Below are 17431 nucleotides of genomic sequence, written 5' to 3'. Positions count from 1 at the left end.
GGCCTATAGGCATTTACATTTGTTTTAGTCCCAGTACTTGTATTTTGCCTTATTACTGGAAAAAGAAATACTACTGTACACATTGGCTTGATTCAAGTAAATTTATATATAGCAAATTAGCAAAAAAAACATCAATTTTGATCAGATCATCAACAGAAATATTCAGCGTGAAAACGTGTTACATTTTAAGAAGTCTATGTACATTGTGTGGTGTCAACATGCAACTAATAAAAAAAAAAAAAAAAAGTGTATTTAAGATTCTTCTAGTAGGAGTCGCGTCTTTTCTGCCCTCGTATCTGTTGGCCTTCTGGCCGCCGACTGAAATGGGAAAACAAAAGAAGAAAATAACACACAGCAGGTAAGAGAGTTTCGACTTTTACAAAATAAAAATAATATGTTAAAAGTTAATCAGTCAATGTGCAGTTACAGTATACCGTGCGGTGTGAACATGGAACTGTGATCATCATTTCAAATGTCTAGAAGATTATTTTGGGGAGAGACGCACCTGTCTGAGCTTTTCAAATGCTGCTAGATTTGCGGCCTGAAATAAAACACATCATGTTACAGATTCTGCATACGAGCATTTACAAAACTGCAATGTTTTGGGTTTATATCAATATTCACCACGTGATCAGCGTTGGCACCAGGGGGTGGGGCAATAACTTTTATGCAAAGCAGGATGCATGACGTGGCAATGCAGGAGTTTTGCCTTGGCACTAAAATGTATAAGGGTGAGGCATAAAGCCAATGATATAATAAAGGGAGATGTGGTGGAAAAACAGGGCACTACTAGGAGGACAAACACAAACCCACAACATGATAGTAAAACTTGTCAGATGCTTTCAGATCACATGTCACGGCTACCGACTGAGTGCAGTGATTGGCCAAATGACGGTGCCGTGGTCCCACCCTCGAGACCATCGGCATTCGGCACCAGTTAGCAAAAGGAGCAGCGGGAGGCTGTGATTAGCCAGTCTGATGCTGGCATTCCTGCCTGATTGGTTGCATACCAAAGCGTCCCCTCTGTCAAAGCTGTCATAGGGAAGGGCGGCAGGTGCCACCCATCAAATTCAAGAAGAGATTCGAGGATGTGCATGCGCCAGGAAGGCGGGCTGGAGAGGAGGCAGGCGCCAGGTGGCCCAAACTGTTAATCCAAACACTGCCCCCTGAATCACGTGATTAAGGTAGCTTCATGTTAGGTCCTCCCCTGCATACACCTCCACCAGAAGATGGAATAGGCCTCACAGAGTCAGCCAGACCATGAACTACAGGAGTTAGACAACAGCACATGGAGCATTAATGGGTTCCCCACACCACTCCAGACATCAAGCATAGTACTGCAATATTTCACACCCTGACACCCACCTCTGATACCTCCACTTTACCAGGGGAATGAAAGTATTTTCACACAATCTCTATGACGCCAATTCTTTTGATCAAATCATCAACATAAATGCTCAAAATGAAAACATATAGTTTAAAGAACACCTGAAGTGAGAGGGATATGGTGGCTGCCATATTTATTTCTTTTTCAACAAAACTAGTTGCTTGGCAGTCATGCTGATCTTTCATGTATCCGTAGTGTCTGAATCACACACCTGAAACAAGCATGCGGCAAATTCAGTCAAACATTTGATCTGCATGCTTGTTCAGGGTCTATGACAAAGTACTAGAGGCAGAGGACAGCCAGGCAACTTGCATTGTTTAAAAGAAAAATATGGCAGCCTCCAAATCCCTCTCACTTCAGATGTCCCCTGAAGTGACATGTGACATGATGAGATAGCCATGTGTATGTACAGTGCCAAGTACACAAATAACTATGTTGTGTTGCTTTTTTTCTTCCTCTGCCTGAAAGAGTTAAACATCAGGTAAGCAAGTGACAGTTTTTGGCCTGGTCAGACCATAGAATAGCCCTCACAGATAAGGAATTACACCCATAAAACACTTTCCTGGCAGAAAATGGCTTCTGAAAGAAGAAAAGAGATAATAAGTGTCAATAGTTCATAGGTTTTAGCTCTGGCATACTTCAATGAATGTGTCATTGAGTAGAGACAATTAAACAGTAACAACTTAAAAAGTACACTTAAATATAAAATAAAACGGTGGGATATGTGAAAACATTTTTGGGAGGAGGAGGATAGACACAATTGTTTATCTAATCAGTGTATTTTCACCTTGTGTTTCCTTTAAGTCCTCTCTGCACAATTAATGGTGTCAACATGCAACTGTAATCTTGCAACACTGTAGTAATTTCAGTGATTTTTCTCCACCAAAAAAAGGCAGAAAAGTGGATGGTCTTTGCATTCCATTTTTTCAATTCACATTAGAATGAGTGTTGTGTTTTTTGCTTGTTATTTTTTGTGTTTACGGTTTTTCCAATTCCACAAGAGAAGCAAGCATTTAAAGAGAGCCCGAGGTTGGGCTTAAAAAAACGAAGGAAAAAAAAAAAAAGTAGGGGCTAAGCGGATCAGGAAGCCACAAAAACCACTGCTCCCGTATGGCCCTCTTTCACTTTCGTGACCTCTGGGTCACGACGCTGCACTAAGACACTGTGTGTCTCTCATAGCATGCAGGGAGGCGGGGGAGCGGCAGGAGGCGCGGCCGGGGAGAGAGAGCTGCCCAATGGCAGCTCAGGAAACCCTGCAGGAACGTCCCTGGTGGGCGTTTTGAACAGGGAATGCCTCTCCCTTGTGTTTACCTCAGAGTTCGTGACAAATCTTGTTGCTAATCTCGGGGGCCTATAGCACGGCGGTAGGGGGGCAGATATCGGCGGTTTGGGGACACAGAGCCATGTCATTTAGCAGAGGACATGCCTCTGTGACTCTGTGTCCCATCTGGCCCCCTCCCCCCAAAGATCCTCCTCGGGTTCTCTTTAAAGAGAACCCGAGGTGTGTTTAAAGAATGTTATCTGCATACAGATGCTGGATCTGCCTATACAGCCCAGCCTCTGTTGCTATCCCAAACCCCACTAAGGTCCCCCTGCACTCTGCAATCCCTCATAAATCACAGCCGTGCTGTGAGGCTGTGTTTACATCTGTAGTGTCAGTCTCGGCTGCTCCCCCGCCTCCTGCATAGCTCCGGTCCCTGCCCCCGTCCCTTCCCTCCAATCAGCAGGGAGGGAAGGGATGCAGGCGGGGACTGGAGTTCTGCAGGAGGCGGGGAGAGCAGCAGACAGGCACTATAGAGATAAACACAGCCAGCTCTGACAAGCTGTTTGTCAGCAGCGTGGCTGTGATTTATGAGGGATTGCAGAGTGCAGGGGGACCTTAGGGGGGGTTTGGGATAGCAACAGAGGCTGGGCTGTATAGGCAGATCCAGCCTCTGTATGCAGTTAATATTCTTCAAACCCACCTCGGGTTCTCTTTAAGTGTTTATTGGGAACAAGGTGGGAACATTCTACAATACAGGCTTTGAGCTGTGTTTTTTCTGCATTCCTATTATTTTTACACAAACGCAAATGAAATGCAAACAATGTAACTTGTTTGGAAGCTGTGAGGACACATACCCTTGCTGCCTTGGCACACGCTGGTAAGTTTGGACACTGGGAGGAAAAATAACAAACATTAGTTCTGTATACTAGAATTTACAAAATAGAAGCTATAATGATGCATATTTAAATTTCAACTAAACCTAAACCCAATGCTGAACAAGGCAAATTCCCTAAGCAATCATATTTGAGTAAATGATAACATTGGAACTGAACTTTTCATGGTAAAGAACACTGTGCAGCTGATTGTGCTTGCCTGCCTCTGTGCAATCTACCTTGCAGACTTAAAGGGGAACTGAAGTAAGAGGTATACGGAGGCTGTCATATTTATTTCCTTTTAATCAATACCAGTTGCCTGGCAGCCCTGCTGGTCTATTTCTCTGCATTAGTATCTGAATAACACCAGAAACAAGCATGCAGCTAGTCTTGTCAGACCTGACTTTAAAGTCTGAAACACCCAGGGGTCTAGTCCTGGAAAAAGAAGTGAGTGGACTCACCCGGAAAACCTCTGCGCCGCGCGCCAAAAAATGGGCGTGGTCAAGCATAATGTGGGCGTGATCATGGGTGGGGCCAAATATACATGACCTTAGCAGTGATGTAAAAGGTCTGCCAGGGAAGTTTGAGCTCTGCCGTAGTGTATCCCCCCAAAATAGATGTAATCTGACAGCATTTCACCAAAAAAACACATAATCTGGTAGAAGTTCCTCCAAAATACAGATAATGTGGAAGTGGTTCCCCCAAAATAGACAGTGTGGCAGCAGCAGTTCCCCCAACATACACATAATTTGGAAGCAGTTCCCCAAAATACGCGAAACCTGGCAGCGGATCACCCAAAATACACGTAACACCCAAAATACATATAATCTGGCAGCAGTGGTCCCCCAAACATACACAATCTGGCAGCAGTTCCCCAAAATACGCATAATCTAGCAGCAGTCGCTCCCCTAACATACACATAATCTGGCAGCTGTTCCCCAAAATACATAACAGCAGATAATCTGACAGCAGTTCCCCCAAAATAGGTACCCCCAGCATAGGTAGCCAGGTCTATAGGTGTCCCCAGTATAAGTAGCCATGAGTATAGTAGTCCCCAGTATATGTAGCCAGAGGTATATGTGCCTAGTATATGTAGCCAGTGGTATATATCCCTAGTATATGTAGCCAGGGGTATACGTGCCCAGTATATGTATCCAGGGGTATACGTGCCCAGTATATGTAGCCAGGGGTATACGTGCCCACTATATGTAGTCAGGGGGGTATATGTGCCCAGTATATGTAGCCAGGGGTATATATGCCCAGTATATGTAGTCAGGGGGTATATATGCCCAGTATATGTAGCCAGGGGTATATATGCCAAGTATATGTAGCCAGGTGTATATATGCCCAGTATATGTAGCCAGGGGTATATATGCCCAGTATATGTAGCCAGGGGTATATATGCCCAGTATATGTAGGCAGGGGTATATGTGCCCATATGTAGCCAGGGGTATATGTGCCCATATGTAGCCAGGGGTATATGTGCCCAGTATATGTAGCCAGGGGTATATGTGCCCAGAATAGGTGTCCCCCAGCAGGAGGGGAGCAGCGCTGTGGAAGGAGAGCTGTGAGCAGCACCTTAGGGTGCTCTCCTTTCCTCGCTCTCCCCTCCTGAAGTAATGTGCGCGCAGCCGGCAGCGGGCGGGACTTACCTCTCCTCGTCGTCGGAACTCCGGATCTGCGTGCCGCAAGTCTGGTCTGATACAGACCAGAGCAGCTGCACGCAGATCCGACCCTGGAACGAGGAGAGGTAAGTCCCGCCCGCTGCCGGCTGCCTGCACTTTACTTCAGGAGGGGAGAGCGAGGGAAAGAGAGCTTCTAAGGTGAGGGGAGGGGGGGGGGGGGAAATGGCCCCCCTTCTCCACCGCTGCTCACAGCTCTCTTTCCACTGCGCTGCTCCCCTCCGAACATGGCAGGGTGAACGGCGTCCACCCCAGGGAAATAGTAAGTGGACGCCGTTCACCCGCGTCCACGCACCACTCGACCCCTGGAAACACCTGATATGCTGCATGCTTGTTCAGGGGCTATGGCTAATAGTATTAGAGGCAGAGGATTAGCAGGGCTGCCAGGCAACTGGTATTGCTTAACCTCCCTGGCGGTTAATTTTTTTTTTCCTAATTGAAAAAATCCTTTTTTTTTTAAATTTTTTTTTTTGTTTCATGTAAAGCTACCAGAGTGGTAGCTACATGAAACACCACTAGAGGGCGCATGTGGCCCTCTAGTCCGATCGTCGCCGGCATCTATAGCAAACAGGGGAATGCGTATATAACGCGTTCCCCTGTTTGGCTTCTCCTGTCGCCATGGCGACGATCGGGATGACGTCATGGACGTCAGCCGACGTCCGGCACACCCGATCCAGCCCATAGCGCTGCCTGGAACTCATTGATCCGGGCAGCGCAGGGCTCTGGCGGGGGTGGGGCCCTCTTCAGCCGCTGCGTGTGGCCGATCGCCGCAGAGCGGGGGCGATCAAGCTGTGCGCGCGGCTAGCAAAGTGCTGGCTGCGCGCACAGCAATTTACAGCACACAAATCGCCCCACCAGGGGCTGAGATCTCCCCCTGCGCGGCATAGCCCGAGCTCAGCTCGGGCTTACCGCCAGGGAGGTTAAAAGAAAATAAACATGGCAGCCTCCATATAGATCTCTCTTTAGTTCCCCATTAAAGCAGACCTGAACTCAGAACTTACTCTCTGCTCTAAAAGATATGCAACAGCATAATAACCTGTAAAGAAAAAAACATTTTTGTTACAGCTGATAGAAATTCTGCAATAAATTTGCAGTGTGTCTACTTCCTTCATGGATGCAGACATAGGGTGAACATCCAGTGTTTGCAAATGAGCTGCTCTGCCGTGGCAGAGGAGATTCCTGAGCTGACACAGCTGCCGGATCAAATTACGTTGGCGATTAGTTAGATGACTAACTAGATACAGATGAGAATGAGACAGGCTAAACTCACTAAATACATACAGGGGGGCATGTCTCTGCATTTTCCTGCTTTCCTGTGCAAGAGTTCAGGTCCACATTAAAGGACAACTGACCTGAGAGGGATATGGAGACTGCCATATTGATTTACTTTTAACCTTTTATCCACCGAGCATTATTTGGTAGACGATAACACAAGTGCAGTGGCGCCACAGCCGGGTATACTCGGAATTCAGTGATTCTGTGAGGTCACATGCAGGGGTGTAACTAGAATCACTTGGCCCCCCTGCAAAACTTGGGACGCCCCCCCACCACCATTAACGCCCCCACTCTACTTCCGGATTAGCGGCGTTGGAGGAATAGAAGACAGAGGCACACAGATCTCCATCGCCACCTGGAACCAGAGAGAGGCGAGTTCCCCGCCGACTGCTGTCATTTTTGGAGGGGGAGCTGGGAGAACCAAAAAGCGGGTTCCGAAGTGAGGGAGGAGGGAGTAGGGCCCCCTCCCCACTGCTGTGTGCCCACTGCCCCACCTCCTGCGCTACTTTCTGTCAGAATTCTAGCAGATTGCTTTATGCAGGAAAAGCTGTCATATGTGTATGTTCTAAGTTGCATGTTCTATGCAAAGTTTCATTGTAAAGTTCGGGTACTTTTTTTTTTTTAAATATTGCTCTGAGACATATCAGCATATTCCAGACAGTGAAACTCATAATTGGATTATTCTAGTTACAAGAAGTGAAAACATTTTTTGTTTATGATACAAGGCATCTTTCAAATGTCAAGGTTACAGATAAGCGTACTGTGTGGAAAACTGGGAACAATATCTTATTTTAAAATTAGTGGCGACAGCAAACATGTTATGGTAGTTCATTGTAACTTTTATAAAATGTCAGATAGAAAAAGCATTTTTAATCATAAGCTTAATACATAATATTGCACTGCCATGTGGCGTTTTTTTTTTTTAAATCATTTATAAGTTTATAAAATTAATGATTTCTTCATAAAAAAATTATAGAATGAAATTAGATAGCTGATCAGTATACACAATATTTGATTATTCTTTAAGGATAGTATAGTGTTTAAATAAACATTAATTTACTGTAAGTCTGAATACTGTTGGTTACAGGCCTATGTATTTTGGTGGGTCAAGATGGCCGACAGCATTTCAGAAAGAAATGGGCATACCTTAGGCCAATTAAGACACAGATGTCATTATAAGCAAACACAGCATGGAACATAGATATGGGAGATGTTTTTAATTCTGGAGACCCAGTGTCTCATGACATTTCTCTTATCGGGAGGTCATGATGTAGTCAAGATGTCTACCTGTGTGTGTACCCAAATAATTACGTTATCACCTTCATTCATTAAATGTCAAACACTCCAAATGACGAAGATTCTCACAGTTAAGATAATTAAGGTATTCAAAACAAAAAAGTGTTATGGTTGTTTTAAATGTCAAAGATAGCGAGCTACGCACGGAAGCTTTAGCCAATCAGAACCTGAGATTCAGGGAAATTCCAGATCAGGCAGCCATATTGCATCGAATCCCTATAAAAGTAGGAGCTGAAAGCTCATAGTTTGCAGAAGCCCAACAATCTCCTGAGAAGACACATGAGGCAGAAGCTACCTTCCCACACGTGGTTCTAGATGCTGAAGAGATGACAGAGAAGGGGTAATATGCTTAATAATCTGGAGATTTACTTTATTAATTTTTCAGCATTAAGGTTTGTTAAGATGTTAGCAAGAAGTTTTTTTAGAAGCTATTTTTTATGCTATTTCTTTAAGAAGATTACTACAAGTTTTACACTGCTACTAGATACACAGCTATTGAGACAGATGAGACTACTTTAGATCTTATTCTACATAACACAACTGTTATTTTCCTTTTTGAATGTACTTGGAAGATTGATGATCGCTTGGCTCTTAAAGGGAAGGTTCAGGGAGGGTGGGGAAAAAATAAAAATCAATTTCCACTTACCTGGGGCTTCCTCCAGCCCGTGGCAGGCAGGAGGTGCCCTCGCCGCCGCTCCGCAGGCTCCCGGTGGTCTCCGGTGGCCGACCCGACCTGGCCAGGCCGGCTGCCAGGTCGGGCTCTTCTGCGCTCCAAGTCCTTGTACTTCTGCGTCCCACGCCGGCGCTCTGACGTCATCGGACGTCCGCCGGGCTGTACTGCGCATGTGCAGTAGTTCTGCGCATGCGCAGTACAGCCCGGCGGACGTCCGATGACGTCAGAGCGCCGGCGTGGGACGCAGAAGTACAAGGACTTGGAGCGCAGAAGAGCCCGACCTGGCAGCCGGCCTGGCCGGGTCGGCCACCGGGAGCCTGCGGAGCGGCGGCGAGGGCACCTCCTGCCTGCCACGGGCTGGAGGAAGCCCCAGGTAAGTGGAAATTGATTTTTATTTTTTCTCCACCCTCCCTGAACCTTCCCTTTAAGCCTTGATGAGATGGAATACTGTTAGAAGGAAACACTACTTGGAACTGTTCATATATGCTGTATGATAAGCAAATACTTTTTTTTATATAAAATCATATACTGAGTACTCTGATTCATTTCAAGGTACACCATCAATCTATAATTACTGTTATAGAGGGTTCAGACCCCACTATGCCGGATTTATATGATACGAACGCTTTTAAGGGCTGGTCCTTTACTGAGTTAGCAATCATGAAAAAGGCAAGAACCGTTCAGGTTTTTGACACTTCCCCTCCTGCCTCTAAAAGCAGCTCTGGGTGGGCCCCCAATCAGGCTGCACCCCCCATGGTCCCCCCCTGTGCCTGCCTACCTTGCAGGGGCTATGGTTACGCCCCTGGTCACATGACCAGACAAATGTGTGATTAGATGACTGATCCTTCAGGCCCAATGTATTACAGTACAGTGAGCAATGTGAACTATCTCTGAGGCTCATGAAATACAAGGAGCTGTGTGCTGAGACTGCCATCTAGTGGGTCACATTTAAACATAAGAAAAGAGCAGATGTGGGGCGTGGCCAGCAATGGAAGCGTGAGGACGTGCTTCTCCTCAGCTCCTAAGAACCCGCTGAATTATCCTGGCTGGACACAGCAGAAGGCGCCGACACCGGGCATCCCGTGCTGCCAAACGTGAAGGCAAAGCTACACAGGATCCGGAGATGACAAAATACGGGCCCCCGGTGGTGTATGATGCCGCTGAAAAGCTGGCAAGATTCGCCAGAACGGATCCACAAGATGGCGCCGGGGACAGCATGTCCGCATGCAGCACGGACCCAGCACACACCTCTCCGCCAACACCATCAGCGGGAAAGGGGGTGCAGGCGACACTCCGCACCACATCTCCAGGAGCAGGTACCACAGCCCCAGCCCCCAAATTCAGCAGAGCACACAGCGGAGGGCAGAGGAGGGGGAGACTGGGAGCAGACCCAAGATGGCGCCGGGGAGGAGGAGGGGGAGAAGCCAGAGCCATCCAGGGCAGCACTGTTAGAGGCCATACATGGCCTGCAGCTATCACTAACATCCAGGCTGGACTCCATACATGCTGAAATGTCCTTCCTAAAAAACGACTTCAGTAAGTTAAAGGATAGGACAAAGGAAACAGAGCGCAGAGTGGGACAGATGGAGGACACCATTCAGCCTATGCAGCGCACACAAACAGCATTAACACAAAAATCTGACATGCATGCCTTCAAAATAGATGATCTGGAGAACAGATCAAGAAGATCCAACCTCAGATTTATAGGCTTCCCTGAAAAAGCAGAAGGCAGATACCCAGAAACCTTTTTGGAGAACTGGCTGAAAGATCATTTACCAGACTTAAGACCCTCACATGCTTTTGCAATAGAAAGAGCGCATCGTGTTCCAGGAGGGCCTCCTAAGCCAGGGGTTAATGACCGTCCCCTCATTGCAAAACTACTCAACTATAGAGATAAAATTGAAATTCTCCGTGCAGCAAGGGAAGCACCTGATTTAACATACAATGGGGTGAAAATCTCGATATACCAAGACTTCTCCACAGAGATACAAAAACAAAGAGCTACCTTCTTTAATGTTAAAATTTCCCTCATGGAGCTGCAGATCCCATACAGCATGCTGTTCCCGGCAAAGTTGCGAGTCCAATATGAATCTAAGACACACTTTTTTACATCTGCTGGTGATGCCATAAAGTGGATGGAAGGTCAGGGAATGAAAATTTCCACCGCAAAACCACGTCCGCCTAGGAAATCAAACTCTTACCATTAATAACATGTGAGATGTACCACTATGCCTTTACCTTCACCGGGATAATACCCCACCTTACTTTGTAAAGAATGCTCTGTCAAGCTGGAATAATAAGCCACTTAAACAAAAGACTCTGGTTGAAAATATTAGCATGCTTGTGGCAACACTGACTTACACCAACATTCTGGGAGTGCCTTTTACAGTACTTTCAGTAAAAAACAGATGAGGAAATGACGGTTTCTATATGTCACGGCTGTTAATTCTGTCATTTCTCACTAACTTTCCAGAAGCTTCAGGTTTGACAGCCCTCCACACAGTCATTCTCTTATGGGAATAAGCATAAATGCTGTGCAGTACCTCTGTATGCCCAGTAGGTGGTAGCAGAGTACCATTAAGCTCAGTAGTGGAAACTCTTTGCTCAGGAAAAACTAAGGTCTGATAGTTTTGCAGCTACTGTACAGTATAATATCTAGCAATGTTTATGACACTTCTAGGATATTTCCAAGAGTATATAAGAATTCAACTCACCACTGGCTCATAACTTGACCTGATCACCTCCTGTGGTTTTTCCCCTTCTATCCTCCTTGTACCCCACTTTAATCGCTCCTCTTGTCATCTATACCCCCCCCCCCCTTTTTCCAGCGTGGTCTCTCCTTCCTCTTGTACGTACCATTCCCTCCCCCCCCCCCCCCCCCCTATTTCATCTGAACACTACGGTGAAGGTTAGGCAATTTTGAATGTGGAAATATACATTATAATGCATAGGCACTGGTTACAAGGTGCACTACACGTGATACACCTTACCTGATCTAGGGGATGGTCAGGGGTAACTCCTTCTCCCCAAGGTAAATGTGTCCGCAAATTTTCTAAGTCATATTTTACAATTAATAAAGCGGGTTCTGGGTTGCTGGCCCTAAGTAAGTGCTCCACTCAGGTTAATGGGAACGGTTAGGGATACAAGCTCCCGAAGGTTTTTATTTCAGAGAGCAGGGTGGGATAAGAGTTGGGTTATATGTGTTGTTAAGTTGTTGTGTTTTTGGAGGTTCTTCTGCGCAGGCTGCCTCAGTGTCAAGTGGTCATTTATCATTCATGAGGGATCATCATTTCAATTCAACAGTAAAATCCATTACAAATGCAGCTAAAGATTATTACCTGGAATGTCTGGGGCCTAAATAATAATATTAAGCGTAAACTGGTATTTGAGTATCTTAAGCAAAAACAACCGCATGTGATCTGTCTTCAGGAGACCCACTTAGTGGGCTCCAAGGCACTTCTATTAAAAAAACCATGGATATCTAAGTATTACCTTGCTCACTTCTCCTCATTCTCCAGGGGCACTGCCATACTTATAAGTAAATCCTTTCCGGGCAAAATTCTGACAGCTCTTACTGATCCCAACGGTAACTACGTGATTATAAAGTGTAATTTAGAGGGGCAAATTTTTACTATGGTATCCATATATATTCCCCCCCCCCCCCCCATTTAAAGTACAAATACTAGAAGGAATGGCCTCAAAACTCCATAACATACTGGAAGGCCCTCTTATGATTATGGGGGATTTTAATGCCATAATAGACCCTGATGCAGATAGACTAAATAGAAGTCACCGCTCCTTTATATCCTTCCTCGATTGGATTAAGACATACCAATTGAATGATGTTTGGAGGTGGAAGTACCCCCATAAGAGGGAATTCTCATGTTATTCCGATAGCTACAAAACAATGTCGCGGATTGATATGATTCTGTCCTCTAAAGATATGCTCCCATATATTGTAGATATACAGTATCTTTCACACGGAATATCGGATCATTCCCCACTGATGTGTACTATTAACACTCCAGGAACAGGATGTGCAGGCCTCTGGAGAATGGGTGCGGTGTGGCTGGAGGATGAAAATGTGTTGACCGAATGTAAAAAAGGTATGGCGTACTATTGGCGAGAGAATGAGGGCACGGTGAGTGAGGATGTTTGCTGGGACGCCGGGAAAGCGGTGCTACGAGCATCCTTTCGCTCAGCTATGTCAATACTCAGGAACAATAACAAAGCTCACCAGGAGTATATTAGGAAGGAATAGGAAGCATGCAAAGCACAATTAATACTGGACCCTAGTCCAAATAGGTACACGCACTGGGAATTAGCTAGGAGAAAACTGGAGTTAGAACTGCTAAATAGTGTAAAACGAAAGGACATAATCCATAAACAAAATCAGTTTGAACATGGCAATAAATGCGGAAAATTACTGGCATACTTTCTCAAGGCACATACTGATACCACAGCCATCTCAGCTATACAACAGACTGATGGGACGCTACTGGAGACGTCTGTGGGCATGGCAGAGGAGTTTAAGAATTTTTATAAACAAGTCTATACTTCTCGGACAAGTATTAATAATGGTGACATGGAAACTTTCTTTGAACACCTCTCCCTACCGACTCTAACAGAGGCAGAGGTGGAGACATTGGACTCACCTATTGGTCTGGATGAACTGGGAATAGCATTGGCAAGCCTTAATAAAGGCAAAGCCCCGGAACCCGACGGAATCCCAGTGGAATGGTATTTTAAAAATAAAACAGATATCCTACTAAGATTAGCCTCGCTCCTTCCTAGTATATATGAAAAAGAGGAGTTACCCGAATCAATGAGAGATGCGTTAATCACTCTCATTTTAAAACCAGGTAAAGACCCATTAATGTGTGATTCCTATAGGCCAATATCATTAATGAACACTGATACCAAAATCTTATCTAAAGTGCTAGCAATTCGCCTAGAAAAAGTAATGCAGAGGCTAGTTCATCCAGACCAATGTGGTTTTATTGGAGGAAGGTCGACTAGAATGAATATACGCAGACTTCTTTCTAATATACAATTTCCCCATTCAAACTCCAATACTAGAATAATCCTATCCCTTGATGCAAACAAGGCATTCGATTCTATAGAATGGCCTTACTTAACACAAGTACTTAAAAGTTATGGATTCGGGCCTTACTTCTGTAAATGGATCCAGATTCTATACACTAGACCGGTCGCAAGGGTCAGGGTCAACCAGACTATATCTGCCCCCTTCCAGATACATCGAGGTACCAGGCAGGGATGCCCGCTGTCCCCTCTGCTCTTTGCTCTAGCTATAGAGCCACTGGCACAGGCAGTACGTGGGGACCCCAATATCACAGGCCTTAAGATTAACAATATAATAGAGAAGATCTCTCTTTATGCAGATGACATGCTTATCTATTTGGCTGACCCTGGCCCTTCATTGACTGCCGTATTAGAGTTATACGAAAGGTTTGGACGATTGTCAGGCCTTACTATTAACTGGTCAAAATCGGTATTATTTCCCTTGGACATATTTGACCATAGTATAATTTCCCCTATATCAAATCTGTTAATCGTGGACAAATTCAAATATTTGGGTATCTGGATACATAAAGATATTTTCTCATTTGAGAACAATAATATTCAACCAATCATAACAGCCATAGAGGCCCAACTGAAGCGCTGGTCGAGTCTGCCATTAAATTTATATGGTAGGGTATGTTCCATAAAGATGATTATAGCTCCTAGACTGCTGTATGTGTTACAGATGTCTCCATGTTGGCTTCCACAAAAAATATTTAAAAAAATAGACTATTATAACGAGTTACCTGTGGGCAGGAAGTACCCCAAAAATAGCGTTGCGAACGCTTCAACTGCCAATAGCTGAAGGTGGATTCGCCCTACCTGATTACCATGCTTACTACCTTGCATCTCAATTGGTGCCTATACAGCACTGGCTGAGTTCCACAAGAACACACTCAGATATGAATACGGAAGCGGACATAGCCACTTCTTATGAAGCACTGTGCTCTGCTATTTATAGAGGTAAAGTCCCCATGGGGGATGAAGGCACACGTCTGATTCAACACACTATTAAGATATTTAAAAAGGCCCAAAAGCTATGTGACCCGTCTCCCCGTACCATATCTCCTAATATGCCCCTGTGGCATAATAAACAACTCCCAGAACTTAAAAAAATCCCGGATATACATTTCTGGTGCAAAGTGGGTATTAAGTATATCAATCAACTGTACTGTGAAGGCTCTTTCAAAGACTTTACCACTCTGAGGCAGGAATTCTCCCTACCACCCCGCTCTCTTTTCCGCTACTTTCAAATCAGGCATGCTCTTAAATCTCAACTCGGCTTACAGGGAGTCATATTGGCCCCGATGCCACTAGAATCACTGCTTTTACAAAAGGATACTAATAAGCTAATATCACGGTATTATAACTTTATGCTCCTTGCCAAAGAGAATAATATCCGTAATAATTACAAATACAAGTGGGAGAGCGGGGGGGTGGACATTACTGACTCAGAGTGGTCGGAATTTCAGGATACATACTTCAAAACTGTAATAACTTCACGGGATAAAGTAATTCAGCTTAAGTGGATGCACCAAGCCTACTTATCACCAGTTCGGCTAGCAAAGATGGGAAGAGGGGCTGTGGACTCATGCTTTAAATGCACGGTGAGAAGCGCTGATTTTCTACATTGTGTGTGGTACTGCCCCCAGGTTCAATCTTATTGGAGGACAGTAATACACTTCGTATCAGACAAACTCAAACTTCCTGTTATAATGTCATTCCAGGCATGCATGCTAGGTATACTGGGGGACATGGGATGTAGTACACACAAAAAAACTCTGACGCGTATTTTACTGTACTATGCTAGAAAATCCCTCACTTCCACATGGAAACAAAACTCGGTACCCTCGCTAAAACAATGGAAGGAAAATGTAAACAGTGTACTACCTCTATACAAACTCACATATCAGTCCAGATCACAGTTTAGAAAATTCGAAAAGGTATGGAGTATTTGGGTTAATGCTTTTGATACGGTAATCCCTCACCTTGACATATCTGTGATAATACAAGATCTTCATTGATCATATTGTTAATGCTGTTATTTAATGATCAGCTGAATGCTTACGTGTATATACAAAAAAAGTGACGACTAGATATGTATGATTCCTAGGATAAGATCTGTGCAAGAAGATTTGACACATGAAAAGGGAATCTTATGTAGTAGCGGAAGAACACCCAAATGTCTTGTTTTGCTCTATGATTGTTGTATTGTAATTGTTTGTTAATGTGCAACTATATTACAAAATCAATAAAAAATTCTCTTTAAAAAAAAAAAAAAAGAAAAGAGCAGATACCATGCACATTATATCCCTGGTGTGTCATTTAATGTGGCCTACAAATGCAGGGCAAGATGTGTGTTGCAGTTGGATATGCAACACAAAAGGATCTAAACAACAGAGAGCCATATGGATGGGGTATTTAGTAAGTGCTAGATACTAGTGCATAGTAGAGAATGAGAATGAAGGCACATGGACAAAAGGCACAAACTGCAATGGGAAGAGCACCAGAGGAAAAGCAGCACACAAAAGAAAAGCCACCCTCCTTCTCTTCCTCCTTCAGGTGCATCATCTTCAGCCTCTTTCTCCCTTGCACCTTCACAATCACAGCCACCCTCCTCCACTCCGCCTCTGACCTTGAGCGGTTCCTGCTCCTCTGTCCACAGCAGCAGTAAGATATCCATGAGGGAAATCTTTGAGCGGAAGAAGCCAATTTCTGCCAGTCACCCCCTTGCCCGGCGTCTGACAGCTGGCTTGGCGGAACGGAACTGTTAGCTCGCCAACTGTTACCATACCAGCTGGTGGACTCTGAGGCCTTCTGAAAATTTGTGACCATTGGGACACCGCAGTGGAAGATACCAGGCCACAATTATTTCTTTAAAAAAGGCGATACCCAAACTGTACCATGAAGTTGAGAGGCAAGTGGTGTCATCTCTGGCACACAGCGTTGGGTCAATGGTCCATCTGACCACAGATGCCTGGTCTGCCAAGCACAGTCAGGGCAGGTACATTACTTACACAGCCCATTGGGTCAACCTGGTGACCATTGGCAAACCGGGAGTACGTGGCTGTGCAGCAAAACCTAGTGATGCCTCCACGGCTTGCAGGCAGGTCTGCTGCCACCTCCTCTCCTCCTGCTACATCCTCTTCACTGTCATCCTCGTCATCCTCCTTGGCTGTGTGTCAGTTTAACACTACTGGTGTTGCAATCTCCTCTCCAGCTACACAGCCCCAGCTCCCCAGGGCCTATGCTGCATGCCAGGTGCGACTGTATCACGTCATCTTAGACATGTCTTGCCTCAAAGCGGATTCACGCTGGGGCAGCTCTCCTGGCTGCTCTTAACAAACAGGTGGATCAGTGGCTGACCCTGCGCCAACTGTAAATCGGCAATGTGGTGTGTGACAACGGCAGCAATCTCATTTTGGCTTTGAATTTGGGAAAGTTGACATGTACCCTGCATGGCACATGTGCTGAATCTCATAATTCAGAGATTTGTGTCAAAGTACCCAGGCTTATAGGACGTCCTAAAGCAGTCCAGGAAGGTGTGTGGGCATTTCAGGTGGTCTTACACAGCCATGGCACACTTTGCCGATATTCAGCGGAGAAGCAACTTGCCGGTGAGACGCTTTATTTGCAATAGCCCGACTTGCTGGAATTCGACCCTCCTGATGTTCGACCGCCTGCTACAACAGGAGAAAGCCGTCAAACAGTATGTCTACAACGACAGTCAAAGGACACACTCTGGGGAGATGGGGATGTTCTGGCCGAAGTACTGGGCACTCATGCGAAATGCCTGCAGCCTCATGCGGCCGTTTGAGGAGGTGACAAACCTGGTGAGTCACAGTGAAGGCGCTATCAGCGAATTGATCCCATATGCTTTCTTCCTGGAGCATGCCGTGC

At 45.3% G+C, this 17431-nt stretch overlaps 1 protein-coding gene across 1 annotated transcript in view; it reads right to left on the bottom strand.

Moving 5' to 3' along the window:
- Nucleotides 1–232: 232 nt before the first annotated feature.
- Nucleotides 233–17431, bottom strand: part of LOC137538242 (transmembrane protein 272-like) — a 35844-nt gene continuing 18645 nt past the window's right edge. Inside the window, exons 7-9 of the mRNA XM_068260287.1 lie at nt 3506–3541; nt 506–541; nt 233–318 (exon numbers count right to left, since the gene is read on the bottom strand). Coding sequence (XP_068116388.1) covers nt 253–318; nt 506–541; nt 3506–3541 — 138 coding nt within the window. The 3' untranslated portion in view covers nt 233–252. The remainder of the gene's footprint in view (nt 319–505; nt 542–3505; nt 3542–17431) is intronic.

Source organism: Hyperolius riggenbachi, chromosome 11 (genome assembly GCF_040937935.1).
Source record: "Hyperolius riggenbachi isolate aHypRig1 chromosome 11, aHypRig1.pri, whole genome shotgun sequence".
Classification (NCBI taxonomy): domain Eukaryota; kingdom Metazoa; phylum Chordata; class Amphibia; order Anura; family Hyperoliidae; genus Hyperolius; species Hyperolius riggenbachi.
The sequence above is the reverse complement of the archived record's forward strand: the minus strand, read 5'-3'. Positions and strand labels throughout refer to the sequence as shown.